The 17794-nt window shown below is 46.6% G+C and overlaps 1 protein-coding gene across 2 annotated transcripts in view; it reads left to right on the forward strand.

The window, feature by feature from the left end:
- SPTBN1 (spectrin beta, non-erythrocytic 1) overlaps nt 1–17794 on the forward strand; it is a 188591-nt gene that overhangs the window by 75314 nt on the left and 95483 nt on the right. Inside the window, exon 1 of one of the 2 annotated variants that reach the window (XM_024552794.4) lies at nt 7968–8521. The exons of the other annotated variant lie outside the window; for it this stretch is intronic. Coding sequence (XP_024408562.2) covers nt 8413–8521 — 109 coding nt within the window. The 5' untranslated portion in view covers nt 7968–8412. Of the gene's footprint in view, nt 1–7967; nt 8522–17794 lie in introns of those variants that run through there. 2 annotated transcript variants of the gene reach the window in all.

Raw genomic sequence — 17794 nt, forward strand, 5'->3', positions numbered from 1 at the left:
TTTCTGTTTCAGATCCCTTGGTTTTTAGGGAGAGCACTGGAGAAGCCAAGGGACTGGCTCAGGGTCACAAGGCCAGTCAGTGTCAAAAGCTGAGACTGGAGTCCACTTTTCACTTCTCCTGAGCATGTAACTGGTGCGCTTTCCATTATTTTAAGTAGGTAGATAACACTGGTGCACTAGAAGAGATAAGCAATACTCTAAGGCAGGGTGTGATAGGTGCCAGATGAGGGGGGCTGACAGGGTACTGGTATCGGGTTTCTGAGAAGGAGCAATCATCCCTGCTGGAATAATCTGGAAGGCCTTCCTGGAAGAGGGCGGTTGGAGCAGGGCTGGAAAGATGAGTGCACTTTAGACCAAGAGCAGAGGAGAGCACCAAGAGCAGAGGCATGGGGATGGGAAAGCCCGAGAGAGGTGGTGGGCACCGACTGGTTTGGCTGGAGCAGAGGGACAGGGAGGAGGAGGGAATCAGGACTGATGGTGATTAAGCATCCCTCTTGTGTCAGGCTCAGTGTCATCGCATCCTGACTGGGGGACTGACGTCCTGACTGTGCACTTGTATGAGGACGTCACATACTTCTCCCCACCCCATGTGTGTACTGGAGACCTGTCCTCCTGAGAGAAAAAGTCAGTTACACTTGGATCTAGTGGGAAAGTTCCTGGTTTGAAATGGGAGAAAAAGAAGGAAGGCTTTTCATTTTCTGTAAAGAAGGTGTCGGAGATGGTGGATAGTATTTAACTCTTTTACAGTGAGCCTGGAGCCTGGCTCCCACTTAATGGCTGGCAGCTGGCGGGCCTTGGTGCTCCTGAGTGACCGGGCTGACCATGAATTATTCAGAGCCTGTGCCTAGTGAGTGGCTGCCCAGCAAAGTCCTGTGGGAAGGAGGCTGTGCTATCTCTTTGAGACATTGGCAGAAGCTCAGGAGCTAAGGAGGAAGAAATGACTGCACTCTTAAAATATTTCACGTTCACACGCCAGGGCTGCACGTGCTCTCGCACGGCCCAAAACTAGGTAATTGGGACCTGGTTTTTAAAGAGCAAGGAATAGCACCTCCTACCCCCCAGTTAATAAATAGAACAACTTGTAGCCTCATGTTAGTGTGGCACATGTTGGCAGGGATTGAGACAGGAGCTATGTTAAAATTGAAGGTGAGGGGACACAGCAACGGAGAACATTTGTGTGGAAGAAACCCCACTCTGCGCTGTTCTTTTCTCAGCCAGGAAGTGAAATGCTGCTGTTGTTTCCCTCAGAATGGCACTTACTGAAACTACCACTAACCTCACTTGTTACGTGCCACCTCGTCTCTGTATCTGCGTGTTCATGCGTGTGTATTCTCTTTCCTCAACTAGGTTGAAAGTGCTTGCGAGGGGAACTGGCTCCTTCAAACCTCATGCGTCCCTCAGATGGCTTGTGTTCAGGGGTGGGGCTGAGAACACGTTGGATGGGTTGACTTTTGCTCCCAGGAGGTGTGGGGCCTGTGGCTTGATGATGAGGTTTGCCTCCCCCACTCCCTTCCTCTCCCTCCTTCCCTCTCCAGGTGCCTGTGCAACCTCCGTTTCGCCTTTTCTCATTACAGCCAGTTCTGTGATAAGCTCCTGGAAAATGTAACATGGGTGGTAATACCCGAGGGCAGAGTCCAAAGGCCTATTTACATGAGGAATAAATTTGTATTTCCTCTTTTCCCATTTCTTTCCCATGAGCTGTGCTACCAGGAAGCAGCATCTGCACTGTCCCAGCTGCCCCTGTGAAAAACACTCTGGCCCGAAGGCTCTGCACACCTGTGTGTGTCGGCCCTTTCCCTCCGTGTTGGAGGCGGGAAGCAGAGCCAGAAATCCTGGGCAAGAGCAGGCCTGGCCCTAACTGCATTCCTCGGATGTTCTTCTCCTTTGAACCACTTTACCTGGCGTGGAGGAGCCCAGCCTTGGCTCTCTGGCTGGTGTTACGTTCACAGGCGTAGCAACACCTGTTTGCTGAAGGTGGGGCCTCCAGACTGGGGCATACTTTGGCCTACCCAGGGGAGCTTTGTGTGTGTAGATAACAGACAAATAAGAATGCAGGATTAAAGTTTGCCTGCGGTAGAGCACTCAGTAAGCTGCACTCCTTCCCCAGGACCTTGGGTGTTTGTTCCTGAGTGGGACTAGTCATTTTTCTCCTTCTCGGCGGAGATGGCAGGTGCTTTGTATTTGCTTCTGCTGTGACTGGTTGGACAAGAAGCAGGAAAAGGATATGAATGGAAATAAAATTTGCCCCAGTGTTCCAGATTGAGCATATAAGTAGATGATTTTGTGGGAGGTGTGAGTGTGGAGTGACGGAGAGAAGAGAAAGGGAAGAGTGAGAGAGAGGTGGGGAACGAGCGAGAACCATCATATCCTCCACGGGACACAAATAGTAATTGCTGTAGGTGGAGAAATAACTTTAACCGTCCTTTTAATTTTTCTTCTAGTTATTCTAAGTTCTAAAGTGTCAAGTTTAATGCCTCACTTCAAATAACATTGGTCTTTCAAAAACATAGGCCCTTTATAACTTGTTCCGTAGTGAGTATTGTGCTCATGCTATCTCCGAGGTGTTACTGCTTTTACGTCTGTACAATATGATTTTGAATATGCCTTTCCAGGGCATACTGGGATTGCGGTTTGTGAGGAAGTACTTCCCAGGTGGAGGACTGGTCCTGCCATTCTACGTTGTCCTGATCCAAAAAGGCAAAGGGGTGGTGACCTCTGGTTCCCAGCCAGAGGTCAGGGATTCCATGTGAAACCTCCAGCTGGTAGCTTCCTAGGTGAAGAGAGGGCCCAAGATGGGGTAGAATTAGTTTCTGAAATCTCCTCTATGAGGAGTTTAAAGACTACTAATCATAGCTGCTAGTTTAGTGCTAAGACCTCGAAAGAGCAGTGGAGAACGGCTGAGAATTTGACAAAACATTTTATATGTGGACCTTATTGGGTTTTGTACCTTTCTGTTCCCACCACTTCTTTCTCAGCTCCTGGGGTTGGTTTTTCAAGTCCTTGAATGTATACAGATCCCATCACATGTTCGCAGTTTGGCCATCCTCTCCCAGACATTTTCAATCCTGCTAATGTTTAGATGTTCAGGAAATGAACACCCCATAGTTTACCCTGTCGAGCTTGCTGTAATGCAGGAAAAGCATTCATCTTTCTTTCTTTTTTTTTTTTAACCTCCTAGATTACATAAAGCTTCTTGGAACAAACAGTGGCTTAATGTCACCCGCTTAGCGTTCCCATTCATATGTTACCTGGTAAATCGTGCAGAATCTGGGAGTACAGGCCCACCAAGTGTGAGAAAAGGAATCGAGCTAAACCAAACAAAACCCATTCACAGTAAGAGAACCCCCAAAGCAGCAACTTCTATGTGAACTAGCAGAGAATGTGCCTGATCCTGACCCAAACTAAGTGTTGTAGAGGTTGGTGTGGAGCCTTGCTTGGGTTTTAGACTTATCTTGATACCACTTATCAAGTTGTATGGTTTTTCTGAAGAGCTTAGAGACCATCGAGTACGCTGATACTTCACTCCGAGTAAATAGGAGAAATAGCACTCTATTCACTGGTCTGGGGTCCAAGTGTGTGTCTGCCACTCACTAACCGTGGGCCCCTGGGCAAGGCACTGTATTGCTGAACCTCGGTTGCCGTGTGCCTTGTCTACAAAGTGGACACAATACCTGCCTCACAGGGTGAGTCACTTGAGAAAATGTATGTGAGAGCATTGTGCAAGCTACAAAGTGCTAAAATAATGTAATGTTGTTGTTAGGGCCATTCAGTTTATGTGGAGATGGGCCATAATTGGGACTACAACAATAATCTCCAAGAGGGGGAACCCAAATCACTAACAAATACATTCAGAACCAGAAAGAAAGTTTCATGACCGTAGATTTCAATCTGTTTGATTTGTAGGCGAGGATTGATGGGTCTAGGATGGTCAGACACGCATGCGGTTACCTAGCTTTTCGGTGGCACTCGAGTTGGAGTCCTCCTGAGCACCTGGCTCTGGACTTGGGCCTTCCCACCACACCACAGCACTTCTGCACAGAATCGCACGTGGATGGCGGATGCACGTTATTCAGTCTTCAGTTGCTATGATCCCATTGCTGACTTTGCCAGTCAGCTGCGGCTTTTATTACACCTTGGAATCTTGATGCAACTTGAAGGTGGGCACAGCCACTCATCAGAGTCGGCCACATGTTGGTATCCCTGGCGTGGGTGAGGAGCAGTAGCTTTTTAGCTTAGAAAAGATTGAGGGGATAGGCTGAAATTGCAGGGTCTGTTTCTATAGACAACTTGGTTGACTGTTGAACATCTGAAAACTGTCTCACTCCCCTTAAGGATCCCATTCATGTACTACATGTTTCTGCCAAAGGTGTCTTTAGGATTCTTCTTAGACCACTATAAATAAAACTGTAGGTAGGACCCCTGACCTCTTGCTTTAAGTTAGAGCTGGGCAAGCACCTTTAGATCCTTTCTTTCCTCCTTGGGGGTCTCTGTCCTTTTTGTGCTGCCTCTGCAGGAAAGCCTACTGCTAAGGATGACCGTTCCACCCACACTGTTGAGCCACTTTTCCACTGGCCTTTTCCTACTTATGCCAGCTCAGGGCTGAAAGCTGTGCACAGAGGACATGCTCAGCTGGACCCTTCCCCGGAACCCCCTTCCCTGGTCCTGTAGCTCCTATTCAGTACTCTTCTCTTCACTGCCTCTACCTTCCCATTCTCTTTCTCTAACTGCCTGTAACCTTACGTCAGTTTTTATTTCCTTAGTGACCTCTTGATTCACGTATGGGATCACTTTTCTCTGACTTCTAGTTCCTTGTTCTTTTTGCATCCTGTGGTGCCATCTACCCCTCTCCTGCTTGAGTACCTCTCTGCTCTCTTGGATTTTATCTGTAACTTCTTTGGTATCTCCACTGATGTTTCCTCTTCCTTCCAGACTGTGGCCTTCCCCAGGGCTCTCTGCTCAGCCTCACTCCTCCCTTCCTGCATCTAAGCTCACTACAGTCACAACCTTCACTCGGGGCATGGAACTGTGTTTTCAGCCTTGAGCTCTAGTTCCTCATCTTTGACTGCTTCTGGACATGTCCCCCCATGGTGTTGCAGGTAACTCGGGTTCAGCCTATCTAAATGGAAATGTTCAATCCTCTATACCCTATAGCCAGCTCTAAAAGCAGAAGAGTCCTCTTCAGCCCTTGCCTTTGAACCTCCCTTGTAGAGTCTGACACCAGAGTCCTGTGGCCTCTGCATCATCAGTCCATTTCTTTTGTTGCTGTTGCCACACCCTGACTAGTCCTTTGACCTACACAACTTAGACAACTGCAGGCACTACCTAAGTGACCTTGCTGCCTTCAGGCTTCTTCCTTTCTGTTCATTCTAACCTACCACTCACAAACTAATCATCCCTAGAGCCCAGACTTAGTTCCAAGCTCGCCTGCCATGGCCGACAGTCCCTTATGCTCCAGACAAAGGGTAGCACTCGCCAGAGCTGTTCCTGGGACAGTGCAGTTGGTGCCTTTACTTGTACTGCCTTCCCCAACGAGGAGAGATGGCTTCTCCCTTGTCCAAGCCCATTGATAGTCTACCTGCATAGTGGAGTCTGGTCAAATGCTGTCCCTCCTGGAGCTGGTCCTGCCTGCCTCCCTAGGCAGAGGTGTCCTTCTCATCCTCTGATTTCCCCCCCCACCCCAGCGCTTATTCTGTTCCTTTGCTATTGGACTGTTTGCATATTCGTCCCATCTTCTTTGGCCAGCAACTTTCCCAGTCATCCTTAAATCCTTCCCAAGCACTGGGCAGTGTGCCTTGCACACAGCTGGTGTCCAGTAAATAGTGCATAGAATAAAGAATGAGTGCCTCTGGCCTTCCTATACTGTCTCCCCACTGCTGAGTGGGATGGAGGTGGTCAGGTGAACCATCCAGATGGAGTGCCCTTCTTCCCTAGTACCATCACACCAAGTGGATTCCCACTTCTCACCTTGGGCCCTGGCAGGGTTAGAAACCCTTCCCACCCTCAAAACCTGTCTTTCCAATACTCTGCCTGGCTAACAGTTTGTTCTAAGTCTTCTCTTTTGGATTGAGTGTGGCTATGTTATTGTACTAGTCCCAGCCTCTACCCCCATCACAGTGTAACCTGGCTAATGAGAAAGCTTATTTCATCTACTTCCCCATACCAGAGGGAGCTGAAAGGGAGTCTCTTAAGAGTAGTGACTCATACTCTCTTCACTTAAGTGGCTTAAAGATTAAAAATAAAGGATCGTAAATTGGCAAGCACTTTGCAGTCTCAGTTTCTGTGCCTATACCTGGACATTTTGAGATTTATCACTTTACCAGTATATTGAATAGTGAAGAGGGGCCTATTACGATGTTAACTGAGAAAAATTCTCCCTTCTACAGTTTCTAGCCTTGATGTGATATGTGTGTGTGGAGGCAGGGGTTGCAAAAAGAGGTGCGTTTTGAAAACTGTACTCTGTTTTGAATAGTCTGTTCATTTTTGAGCCATTTTCACATCACCCCTTCAGTGACCTTGTAGAGGTAGACATTCATTATCCCTGTCTGACAGGGAAGGTTTAGAAAGAATCCAGGGTTTCTTCGAAGGGCATAGGTGACTAAGAGACTTGGCCAGGCCAGGACTAGAAACTCAGGTCTTGGGAATCCTAGCCCAGGGCTTCTTCCCATACCCGGCACTGTGCCGTCTTCCTGAGTTGCACTGGTCGTTAAAGGGCTTTAGAACCTTCTAATCATCTACATGATGTGAAGGTCTTCGAATCCTGGGTCTGGCTTTTACAAAGCGAGGTTGATGCACTGGGTGCGGATGCAAGGAGTGGGGGCTGTTCAGAGTTTAGTTAGCAGATAACTGGACTCTAGGATTGTTTTGTCTCGAGCGCGGGACAGGATGCGGTTGTTTGAATTACAAGTGCCCCGGGGACTACAGTAAACCTGGGGTGGAGGCCCACCACCTCTTTAGTGCCGACTGGAATCCCTCAGGAACGACGTCACCTTCTTCAGTGAGTCCAGATAGCTGCAGGGCTCCATGCCGGAAGCGCCAATTAGTGATTAGTTGCCTGCCAGTAGTTAGTGAGGAGGGGGGTGGGGGATAAACTCAAGAATATATTTTGATCACTGTTATTTTCTGTGTAGAGGATTTTATTTTTGGTTGAGTCTGGTGGGAGGAGCAGTTAGGAAGGAGTTTTAAAAATCTGAAGAACCCAAAAGTTCAGAAACCTCGTTTTACAAATCAAAGTAGGATTTGAGGTTAATTTCTGTTCTCTTACCTCCCCATTGGTTCACAGACTCTTCCAGGTCAGGGATCCTTGAGGTGTTTACCTGTGTAACTTTCTCCCACAATGCACTGTAAAGCCGGTGCTCCCATGAATCTTGCACCGAATTACTATTATGGAGCCCATGTTATCCTAGAATACTTCTGGCTGTAACGTTTTGTGAAGGCAGCAGAAGTCTGTTGAGAAGAGTCTTCCGTGATCCTCAACTTACAAGCCCTGCAGTGTCCAGAAGGACTTTTTTGTACTTTGCACGGCAGCCTCCGTTTGCCGCCGCCGCCGCGTGGTCGGCGCCCGCGCAGTGGGGACCCGTGCGCACCCAGGTGCTCGGTCCGCGTTACCTTCGCAGAAGCTTACTAGTGGAGGACCCACCCGGGCCTGGGACCTGCGGGGCTTCTTACCCTCCCCGCCACCTCCTTTTCAAGTGATAGTAATCGGAGATTTTTCCGTTACGTGAAGCTCTCAACAAAAGATTGTAATTTCAGCAGCTTTGTTTTAGGAAGGTACCACCTCTGGGCGCGGTCCTGGGCCACAGACCCTTGGGCGGAGGGGCGGCTGGTGGGTGGGGGCTGGCCGGCCAGCGGCCTTCCCCCAGCCCCTCCTGGTGGTACAGCCTGCGTTTCCTCCACAATGCTGTTATGCTAATCAGGTGACATCACCACCCAGCGCTCGGCGAGTGGCTCCTGATTAAATTACAAACCGGCGGCCGCCGCGGGCAGCCAGGAGGAGGTGTGTGCGCCGCTCCCGCGAGCTCCCGGGCTCAGCGACCCTGCCAAGCTTAAGATTGGCCATATTTAAAAAAAATTTAAGTAGGACTTGCGCCGCCCTCCCTGGATCCTCCTGCCCCTCCTGGCTAGTTTATTTCAAGCTTCTAGTCAAGGGCCACAAAAGGAAGGAAAGCAACAAGAAATTAGTTGCCCGAGTGATAATTCCTGACCGGCTTAAGGTGGACTCTTCCTGCAGTCAGCTTCCTATCAGATCACCCTGCTGGACTTTCAGACCGGAATGGGGCTTGTTTAAGGTCCAGCCCTTTTCTCTGGGAGCCGAGAGCCAAGCCGTGCGGAAGCCGCTGTGTGTTGGATGGGGATAGGAGGGGGCTGGAGCAGGATTTCTAGTGTGCAGCCCACCAGGGCGTTACGCCGGACATAATGGAATTGCAGAGGACGTCTAGCATCTCTGGTCCACTATCGCCGGCGTATACCGGGCAGGTGCCTTACAACTACAACCAGCTGGAAGGGAGATTTAAGCAGCTACAAGGTAAGCCATCCTTCCCCCAAACCGGGCCTGCCAGGGGTTCTGAGGCTTTATTTGTACCATATGGTATGTGACCCTAATCAAGACCGGCGACTGGCCGCACGGCCTGGCCCCAAAGCTTCTGGTTGGCTGCAAGCCCCCAATTCACTACTTAAAGGAGGCAGTTTCTTACTCCAGAACAGCCACCATTTGGAGTCTCCCTGGCTCTCCTGTATCCCTTTGGTTCTTTTGGTTTGTCAGGTATCTGCTGCCCACTACACACACATTTTCTGCCCTTTTAGCTATCTTTGCATCTCAATAGGTCACTGCTGATACACCAGTACTGGATTCCCAGCCCCCTCTGTCTCCCAGCCCCCAGCGTCTTATCTTTGAAAGCCTAAAGGTGTAAAGTGCATTGCTCTACACCCAGTCCTGTGGAACAATAGCAGAGGGGAGGAGGGAGTGGTCTTTTTGTTCCTAAGCCTGAGTAAATTACAGTTTTGATTCTGAAGCTTAATTTTAACTCTTTTGATGTATTGTGTTGGGGGAGAGTTTTCCCATCAATTTAGTGGGCTCTGTAATTTATAATGAAAACCAGTTATTGTCATTTCAGTGCTATGGGTTGGATTAGTTGGATTAATTATAGGTTTCCTGGAGTCTATATTAGTCTCAAATAATTGAGTGAATCCAATAATTTACCGCACATATTTTTATGAAGAGCAGTGTGTGGGGTGATGGGCCTAAAGCCTGTGGCAGGGTTGGCCCCTGCGGCCTTTGGCTGTCCCTGCCCAGCCAGCAGGCCTGGTCAGCAGTGTCTTAGAGCTTATATATGAAAAAGAATTCATAACTGAAAACAGAACTCCTCCTCATTCAAAACCCCTGGAATCAAGTAATAGGCCAGGAATGGCTCTAGTGCTGTGAAAAAGTAACCTTCGCAGGCTGTGTATGTTTCTTATTTTAACTCTTTTTGGTGCCACAAATGTGGTTCCTGTGAGGAGGAGGAAGGAAGGAAGCAGCTCAGTCCTAGAATGTTTTCATTGGAAAGGAGGGGGAGGATATATTTCATTCATAGGTTTATTTGTCTTGTGAAATAGTTGACAGTAATGACACTTTTCTGGACAACAAGAGACAGAACAGGACGTGATTTTAAACATTTGCTAGGCTGTGCTGCATTCCTTGAGCAGTTAGCTGAGAGGAAGCTCCATCCCCTCCAGGGAATAGTTGTGAGTCTTTGGTTCATTCCTCTTGCGGTCTCAGAAGGTAGAATTTGCTTTTTGCAAAACTGAGCGGGTCAGGGCTGGTGGGGAAAACTCGTGAGTAGTAAATGGGGGAATGGGGGTGTGCTCCTTGTCTTCTGGGTCTGTGTGAGAGGCCCACCACACAGTTTCAGGTTCAGGGAATTCAGAATGCCACTTCCAGTGTGGCTGGGGCCCCTTTCACTTAACTGTGTCACACTCGAAGAAGAAAGCACCCATGGGGGCTTCTCCTTTAGAAAACTTACCGCTGCAGTCTCGGACGAAGTGGAGAACCAAGGAGAAAATATGAGTGTGGAAGGAGTATACCCCTCGGCCCATCCATAACAAATAAGCTGTTGTTCTGAGAGGTTTGAGGATGGTTGCAAAGCTGTTCACTAAAAAGGGTGGAGCTTACACACAGGAAATGTCTTAAACCGTGGCTCTCTGGACAAAGTAAAATTTAAATTAAAAATCACCACGTGCTCCTGAGATGTTTTCCCTCACAACATTTTTTCAAGGAAATCCCTTCAAAAGGCGTGTGCCTCACCTTTCTCTGTGGTGGCTCTGTGTGTGTGTGACCTTTGCCCCCCCAATTTAGTTCCAGATAACTCTTATTTCTAAATAGTATTGTGGTTCGGGGGTTGCACAAGTGCAGTGTTGGTATTTCTGTAACAGAAAACCACCCATGTTGAGGAACTGAGAAAGGCTGGATTAACTTTCAAGTATGGTGGATCCCAGGAGAGTTACAAACACTTAGGACCATTCTTACTAACAAATGGAACTGACTGCATTTTAAGCATTTTAGGAGAATTTTTGATAAAACCTTTTCCCATCTCCGCTCCCCACCCCTCGTTTGGTATTTTGTTTTGTATTCGTAGGTCTTCCATCATCAACATCTTTGAGAGCTTGGAGAGTCTATGAGCTGATTTACTTTTGTACACGCCTACAAAGTACCTTTTTTTACTCTTCTAGGAATAATCTGTCCTATCACTTGAAACCCAACATTGGCAAACTGCTCTGAATTTGTATTAATTTTTTTAAAAATACCTCTTATATCAACTTAATTTAGCATCCATGTCTGAGAGTGCTGTGATTTCGTGGGAGTTAATTTCTGCATTTTTGTTGGCTTCAAGTGTTTTCACACTGGTTCTTAAAATTTCCAGGAGGGGCCATGGAATGAGATTTGGTTCAGCTAAGGAAAGTATGATATTAAAAGGAATCTGGTCTATTTAGATAAAATGATTTCTAGAAAATGTATTGGTAAGTAAATAAATGTGCTTAAGAACAAAACCTCAGTGATTTAAAGGACTGAGGTGTAGAGTGGTGTCTGTCACACTAGTACCGCTTCTGGCATAAGAGAAGGAGAGGACCTTCTACCTCTGATGGCTTCAAACGGCAGCCACAAACACCCAGCACTTAATGCACACCTCACAGACACCCCCAATGCAATCGCGCTCGCCCTGTCTCTCTCTCGCAGTCAGAATTTTCACCTGCAAAATTACCACCTTCTTCAGTCTGTTCTTGTATCTTATAAAATTGGGTTAGTTGTAGGACTACTGAGACACAACAAAACTCAGCCTTGTGTTTAGAAAAATGTGTGTAGTAACACAGAGGTTCATAATATCCTTCCTTCATTTTCCCATCAGCCAGTTTAACTCCGTACAGGAAAATATTCCTGCTGCTCTTCTCAGAAACTGTAACGTGTGCCTGTTGTGTAACTTAAATTCCAGACCAGGACCTTCCCCCAAACAGTCCCACCCCTCAATCTTTCTATTCCCACTCTTAACATTCCTGATGAAATCTTCCAAGTGGGCAGATTGGCGGGATAGGGTTACTGATTTTTAAAGAGAGAGAAACATCAATGTGAGAGTGAAACATTGATCATTTGCCTTCCTTACATGCCTGCGACCTAGGTGTGTGCCCGGATTGTGAATCAGATCCGCAGCCTTTTGGCGTACAGGACAATGCTCCAGGCGACTGAGCCACTCGCCCAGGGCTGTACATGGTGTCTCAACCTCGTCTTCATAACATACCTATGAGGTTTTAAAGATAAGATAAAAGACTTCAAATAACATGTCCAGCGTCATAGGCTTTCATGGGCTCAGGCTACACATTGTTTCCTGTACCTTTCTCTTCCTGGACTTCTTTCTTTTTAGATTTTATTTATTTTTAGAGAGAGGGAAAGGGAGGGAGAGAAACATTGTTGTGAGAGAGAAACATCCATTGGTTGCTCCTCATATTTGCCCAGACCCCCTTAACCGAGGGACTGAACCTGCAACCCAGGCATGTGCCCTGACCCGGAATTGAACCTAAGATCTTTTGCTTTGAGGAACGATGACCAATCAACTGAGCCATACTGGTCAGGGCCCAGACTTATAAATATTAATTTTTTAAAAGATTTTTATTTTTAGAGAGAGGGGAAAGGAAGGAGAAAGAGGGAGAGAAACATCAATTGGTTGCCTCTTGCACACACCCAACTGGGCACCTGCGCTGCCACCCAGGGATATACCCGGACCAGGAATCGAACCAACGACCTTTGGGTCTGCAGGCCAGAGCTCAATCCACTGAGCCACACCAGCCAGGGCTAAATATTAATACTAATATTTAATTTCTGCAAAAAAATTCTAAAAAGGTGACATTGTGAAATGCCCACTCTCGCCTACCTGTCCCCCAGAGCACTGATTCTGTTGGCTCTGGCAGTGGAGTTGTAATGGAGACAAGATCTAGTAGGAAAGTCTCAGAGTGAAGTTTTTGTGCCTTCTTTGCAGCCTGACGCTGACATGTAGCACCTGGTATTTCTGGAGAAGGTGATGTTTTCCTCTCAGCTGTTCCGACTCAGTGAGTTTACTCCACTGTTCAGAAAGAGTTTTCTGTCTTCATTGGACACAGAGCGAGACTGGAGTTTTAGGTCATGGGATGCATTAGTGTTCCCTAGTTTATTACACACCATCTCAGAGTTGTCTTGTTGGATTTCTTAATTTTTTTTTGGCTTTAATTTCTTAACCATTAGGGAAAGATTTGCTGGCTTTATGCCTGTAGATCATAAAGAAAATTTATTCTTCAGTTTTTAAGTATGTTTCAGGTATGGTACCTAGATGTTTGTCTTGCTTCGTGTCTTAAACGTGGGTTTATACCTGCTTGTCATGAAGAAAATTTTAACTTCTTAAATATAAAGTAATAGCCTTCAAATATTCCCCATTGGGACAGTGAACAGAGTTGGTGACAAATGATATTTCTATTTTTGTTTGGCGGGGCAAGATTTGCAAGATCATTTTTGGGTTTAATGAAAGCATAAAAGATTGGCTTTTTGGTTGGTTTCCCTCTGGTGCTGTGGTACTATATAGTCTTTTTTTTTTTTTTTTTTTTTTAAATATATTTCTTGATTATGCTATTACAGTTGTCCCATTTCCCCCCCCACTCCACTCCATCCTGCCCACCCCCTCCCTCCCACATTCCCCCCCCATAGTTCATGTCCATGGGTCATACTTATAAGTTCTTTGGCTTCTACATTTCCTACACTATTTTTACCCTCCCCCTGTCTATTTTCCACCTATCATCTATGCTACTTATTCTCTGTACCTTTACCCCCCTCTCCCCCTCCCACTCCCTTATTGACAACCCTCATGTTCTAGTTGTTTGCCTAGTTTGCTCTCGTTTTTGTTTTATGTGTGGTCGTTAATAACTGTGAGTTTGGTGTCATTTTTACTGTTCCTATTTTTGATCTTTTTCTTAGGTAACTCCCTTTAACATTTCATATAATAAGGGCTTGGTGATGATGAGCCTCTTCAACTTGACCTTATCTGAGAAGCACTTTATCCTCCCTTCCATTCTAAATGATAGCTTTGCTGGATATAGTAATCTTGGACGTAGGTCCTTGCGTTTAATCTTGGGTAATGTAATTATGATGTGTCTTGTTGTGTTCCTCCTTGGGTCCAGCTTCTTTGGGACTCTCTGAGCTTCCTGGACTTCCCGGAAGTCTATTTCCTTTGCCAGATCGGGGAAGTTCTCCATTATTTGTTCAAATAAGTTTTCAATTTTTTGTTCTTCCTCTTCTCCTTCTGGCACCCCTATAATTCGGATGTTGGAACGTTTCAAGGTGTCCTGGAGGTTCCTAAGCCTCTCCTCATTTTTCCAAGTTCTTGTTTCTTCATTCTTTTCTGGTTGAATGTTTGTTTCTTCCTTCTGGTCCATACCATTGATTTGAGTCCCAGTTTCCTTCTCATCACTATTGGTTCCCTGTACATTTTCCTTTGTTTCTGTTAGCATAGGCTTCATTTTTTCATCTGTTTTTCGAATAGATTCAACCAAGTCTGTGAGCATATTGATAACCAGTGCTTTGAACTGTGCATCCGATAGGTTGGCTATCTCTTCGTCGCTTAGTTGTATTTTTTCTGGAGCTTTGAAGTGTTCTGTCATTTGGGCCATTTTTTTTGTTTGTTTGTCTTGGCGGGTCTGTTACTTTAAGGGGTGAAGCCTTAGGTGTTCACCGGGGCGGGGTAATGCTGGTCGCTGCGCTGTGACGCTGTAAGTGGGGGTGGGGCCGAGAGGGGGCAATGGCGCCCGCTTCACTCTCCTCCGGATTTCAGTCTTTCACTCCGCTACCCACAATCAAACTGGGCCCCTCTGGTGCTGGTTCCCGAGTAAGTGGGCCTGTGCACACTCTAGGCCCCTGTGGGTCTCTCCAACAACCTCTCCTGTGAGGCTGGGAGTCTCTCCTGCCGCCCCAACCCCCAGGGGCGCTTTCAATCAGAGGTTTGAGGCTTTATTTCCCCGAGCTGGAGCCCTGGGTTGCGCAGCGGTCTGCTTCGCTGCCCGTTCCTCCGGTTTATCTGTGGGTGAATATGGTGCCGCAGGGTGCTACCCGCCACTCTGCCTGCCCCACTCTCCGCCACTCTGAGTCCGGCCCTCTGGGTTTATCTGCGTAAATGTGGGACCGCAGGGTCTGCTAGTGCTCGGACTGCCTGCGCCATTTGTCCCACACTCCGCCAGTCTCAGTCCCGCCACAGCCACGAGAGTCCTCTCCACCCCAGTGCCGTCTCCGCCCCTCCTACCAGTCTGGATGAATGATTATTTTCTGTTTCCTTGGTGTTGGTCCCCCTTGCTGTTCGATTCTCTGTCAGTTCTGGTTGTGCGAGGAGGCGCAGTGTGTCTACCTACGCCGCCATCTTGGTTCCCTATGGTACTATATAGTCTTGTAAGCCCAGATAAGCTTGTAGGATAAGGATGAAGTCACCAATTAAAAACAAACAAAGAAAAAATAACTTTCACCAGTTTATCAGAATTCAGCTCAAAATGTAGCAGTTCCTAATAGATTTGTGAATTAGAATCCTTTTTCAATAATGTTACAATAATTTTTATTGCGTGTAATACTTACCTTGGATGCGTATGTATCATCTTGCTAAATTAACTAAATGAGATTATTTAAAGTATCTGGCATGGGATCTAATACTTAGTAGGTTCTAAATAAATGTGCATTTCCTTAGTACTAATAATAATCCTGTTGGGTAGGTATTCCCATTTTATAAGGAGACGGGTCATTGGATTCTTCTGATCAACCAGTCTAAAGCTATCTCTTCAGAATCCAGGTTTTCTGACTCTGTATTTGATATTCCTCCTATAGGACAACAGAGTGTGAGTCAGGTAGGAACCCAGATACCCGTTACTCAGCTATCGTGAATTTATTCTGGTGTCCTGGAAAATTAATGAGCTCATAACTGCGCAGAGTTTTAGACATGTGGTACTCTTGGTTTTGGTGGGCTAGGAACACTGAAGGCAAGGGCACATCGATTCTATTAGTTTTTCTTCAGCGGTTGACTGGGATGGCCATTAAAAGGGCTCTTGGGGCCTGGCTGGTGTGGTTCGGTTGGTGGGATGGAGCATCACCTGTAACCAAAAGGTTGTGGGTTTGATATCCCCAGTCTGGGAGCATACGAGAGGCAACCAATCAACATTTCTCTCTCACATTGATTTTTTTTCGTCTCCCTTCCTCTCTCTCTCTCTAAAGCAATGAAAAAAATGTCCTCAGGTGAGCATTTAAAAAAGAGTGGGAGCCTCGTGGTGGCCAGCTAAGAAGAAGATGAAGGTGATAGATAACTAAGGAAAATCTACCACTTCAAAAAAAATTACAATTGACATAACATATCTTAATATAATCACGATCCCGTAATTAGACGTTTATATAACTTAACTGATCACCGAAATAAATCTATTACCCATCTGACATCATACATAGTTATTACAATATTATTGACTATATTACCTGAGCTGTGCTTTGCATCCCTGTGACTGTTATCTAACAACCAATCTGTACTTCTAAAACCTTCCTTTACTTACCCAGTCGCCCAGCCCCCGCCACCACCATCAGCCTGGTCTGTGTGTGTGTGTGTGAGTTTGTTTCTCTTCTGCTTTGCTCATCTGTTTTTCAGATTCCACATACAAGTGAAAGTATCTGGCATTTGTCTTACTTCACTTAGCAAAATACCCTGTGCGTCCATCCATGTTGCTGCAGATGGTGGAGTTCACTCTTTTTACGGCTGGATCACGTTCCTCTGCACCATCTTCATTATCCATTCATCTGTTGATGGACCCTTGGGTGGTTTCCATATCTTGGCTCTTCCAAATAATACATATTTAAACATAAATATTTTATATGTATATTTATAAATAAACATACTGGGTGCTGGCCTGCAAACCAAAATGTCACAGGTTCGATTCCCAGTCATGGCACATGCCTGGGTTGTGGGCCAGGCCCTCAGTTGGGGGTGTGACCGGTCAACATCAGTGTTACATCGGTGTTTCTCCCTTTTCTCCCCCCACTTTCCCTTCTCTAAAAATAAATAAATAAAGTCTTTAAAATAAAAAAAATAAACCTGTGGATGTATATGTGTTTTCTACTTAGTGCAAACTACCACTTTTCTTAGGAGAGTGAGATAGTGGGACTCTGAATTTTCTGACTGTTGAGGAAGCTTTCTGGATGCCTGTGTTCCCAATAATCTTCTCCCACACCTTGGACATGGGAAGGGGTCTGTTCACATCTCCACTACCTTGTCCTCTGCTTTAGTCTTTGCGTGGCTTTCGAAGGCCCCCCCAGTGCAGCTGCACAGCCTTCCGAAAGCCAGACCCTGATAAGAGCTGTCCTCCCTCCCAAAACTTCTGGGATTTGACTCCAGCCAGCTTTCCCATCTCCATCTCCCACTACTCTGCTCGACAATACTCACGATTTCCTAAGCCTGCCCTGCCTTTCCCACCCTTGAGACTGCTCTCCTGGTTTCCTTCCCAGGAAGTTACTTCCTGTGTCGGGATCATTCTTTTGAGCTTTGTTCAGATGCTATGTCATGCTAAGTACAGTTGTATCTTACTCGTCCACTTCAAAACTTGTCAAGCCCTGTATTCATCGCATTTTGACGAAAAAAAAAATGCTCCATCACTCGGCACTTGCTTGGGACTCCTCGAACTTGCTAGGACTTGTATGAGTCACAACGCTGCCCCGCAGGAGAAAATGCTTCATCACCCGTCATATTCGGTACTGAGTTCCAGAACAAATTAATGACGACTACCGAGGTACCGCTGTATTTCCAGAGGGGGGAGATGAGGACAGAATTTCTGCTTGGATTCCCTTCCCTCAAGGTTTAAGCACTTGGTCATTCTGTGACATTCACTAACGGGTTTTGGTGATAGTTTGAGTATTTGCCTGTTTTCCTTACATTTCACAAAGTCTGGGAGAGCAGAGACAGAAGTCCGACATAACCTGTCTGACACACAGCGGTCATAGACTCTTAAAGAATAAGTAAATGAAGTTAGTATTATGGGCTGCTGTATTGCAGCAGTTCTCCAGATGAGGTCCTTACACCAGCAGAGTCAGCATGACCTGGGAACTTGCTAGAAATGGAAGTTATCAGGCCCTGCTTCTGACCTACTGAGTCAGAAACTGGGGGGTGAGGGCCAGCAGGAGGTGTTTTCATTAGTCTGCCTAGTGACTCTGGTGCACGCCGAAGTGTCAGAATCACGCCCCAGTTGGACCGTTTGTACAATCTTTGTAATGGGTGGGGTGGGGTTGGGGGGG

This window comes from Desmodus rotundus, chromosome 5 (genome assembly GCF_022682495.2).
Source record: "Desmodus rotundus isolate HL8 chromosome 5, HLdesRot8A.1, whole genome shotgun sequence".
Lineage (NCBI taxonomy): Eukaryota > Metazoa > Chordata > Mammalia > Chiroptera > Phyllostomidae > Desmodus > Desmodus rotundus.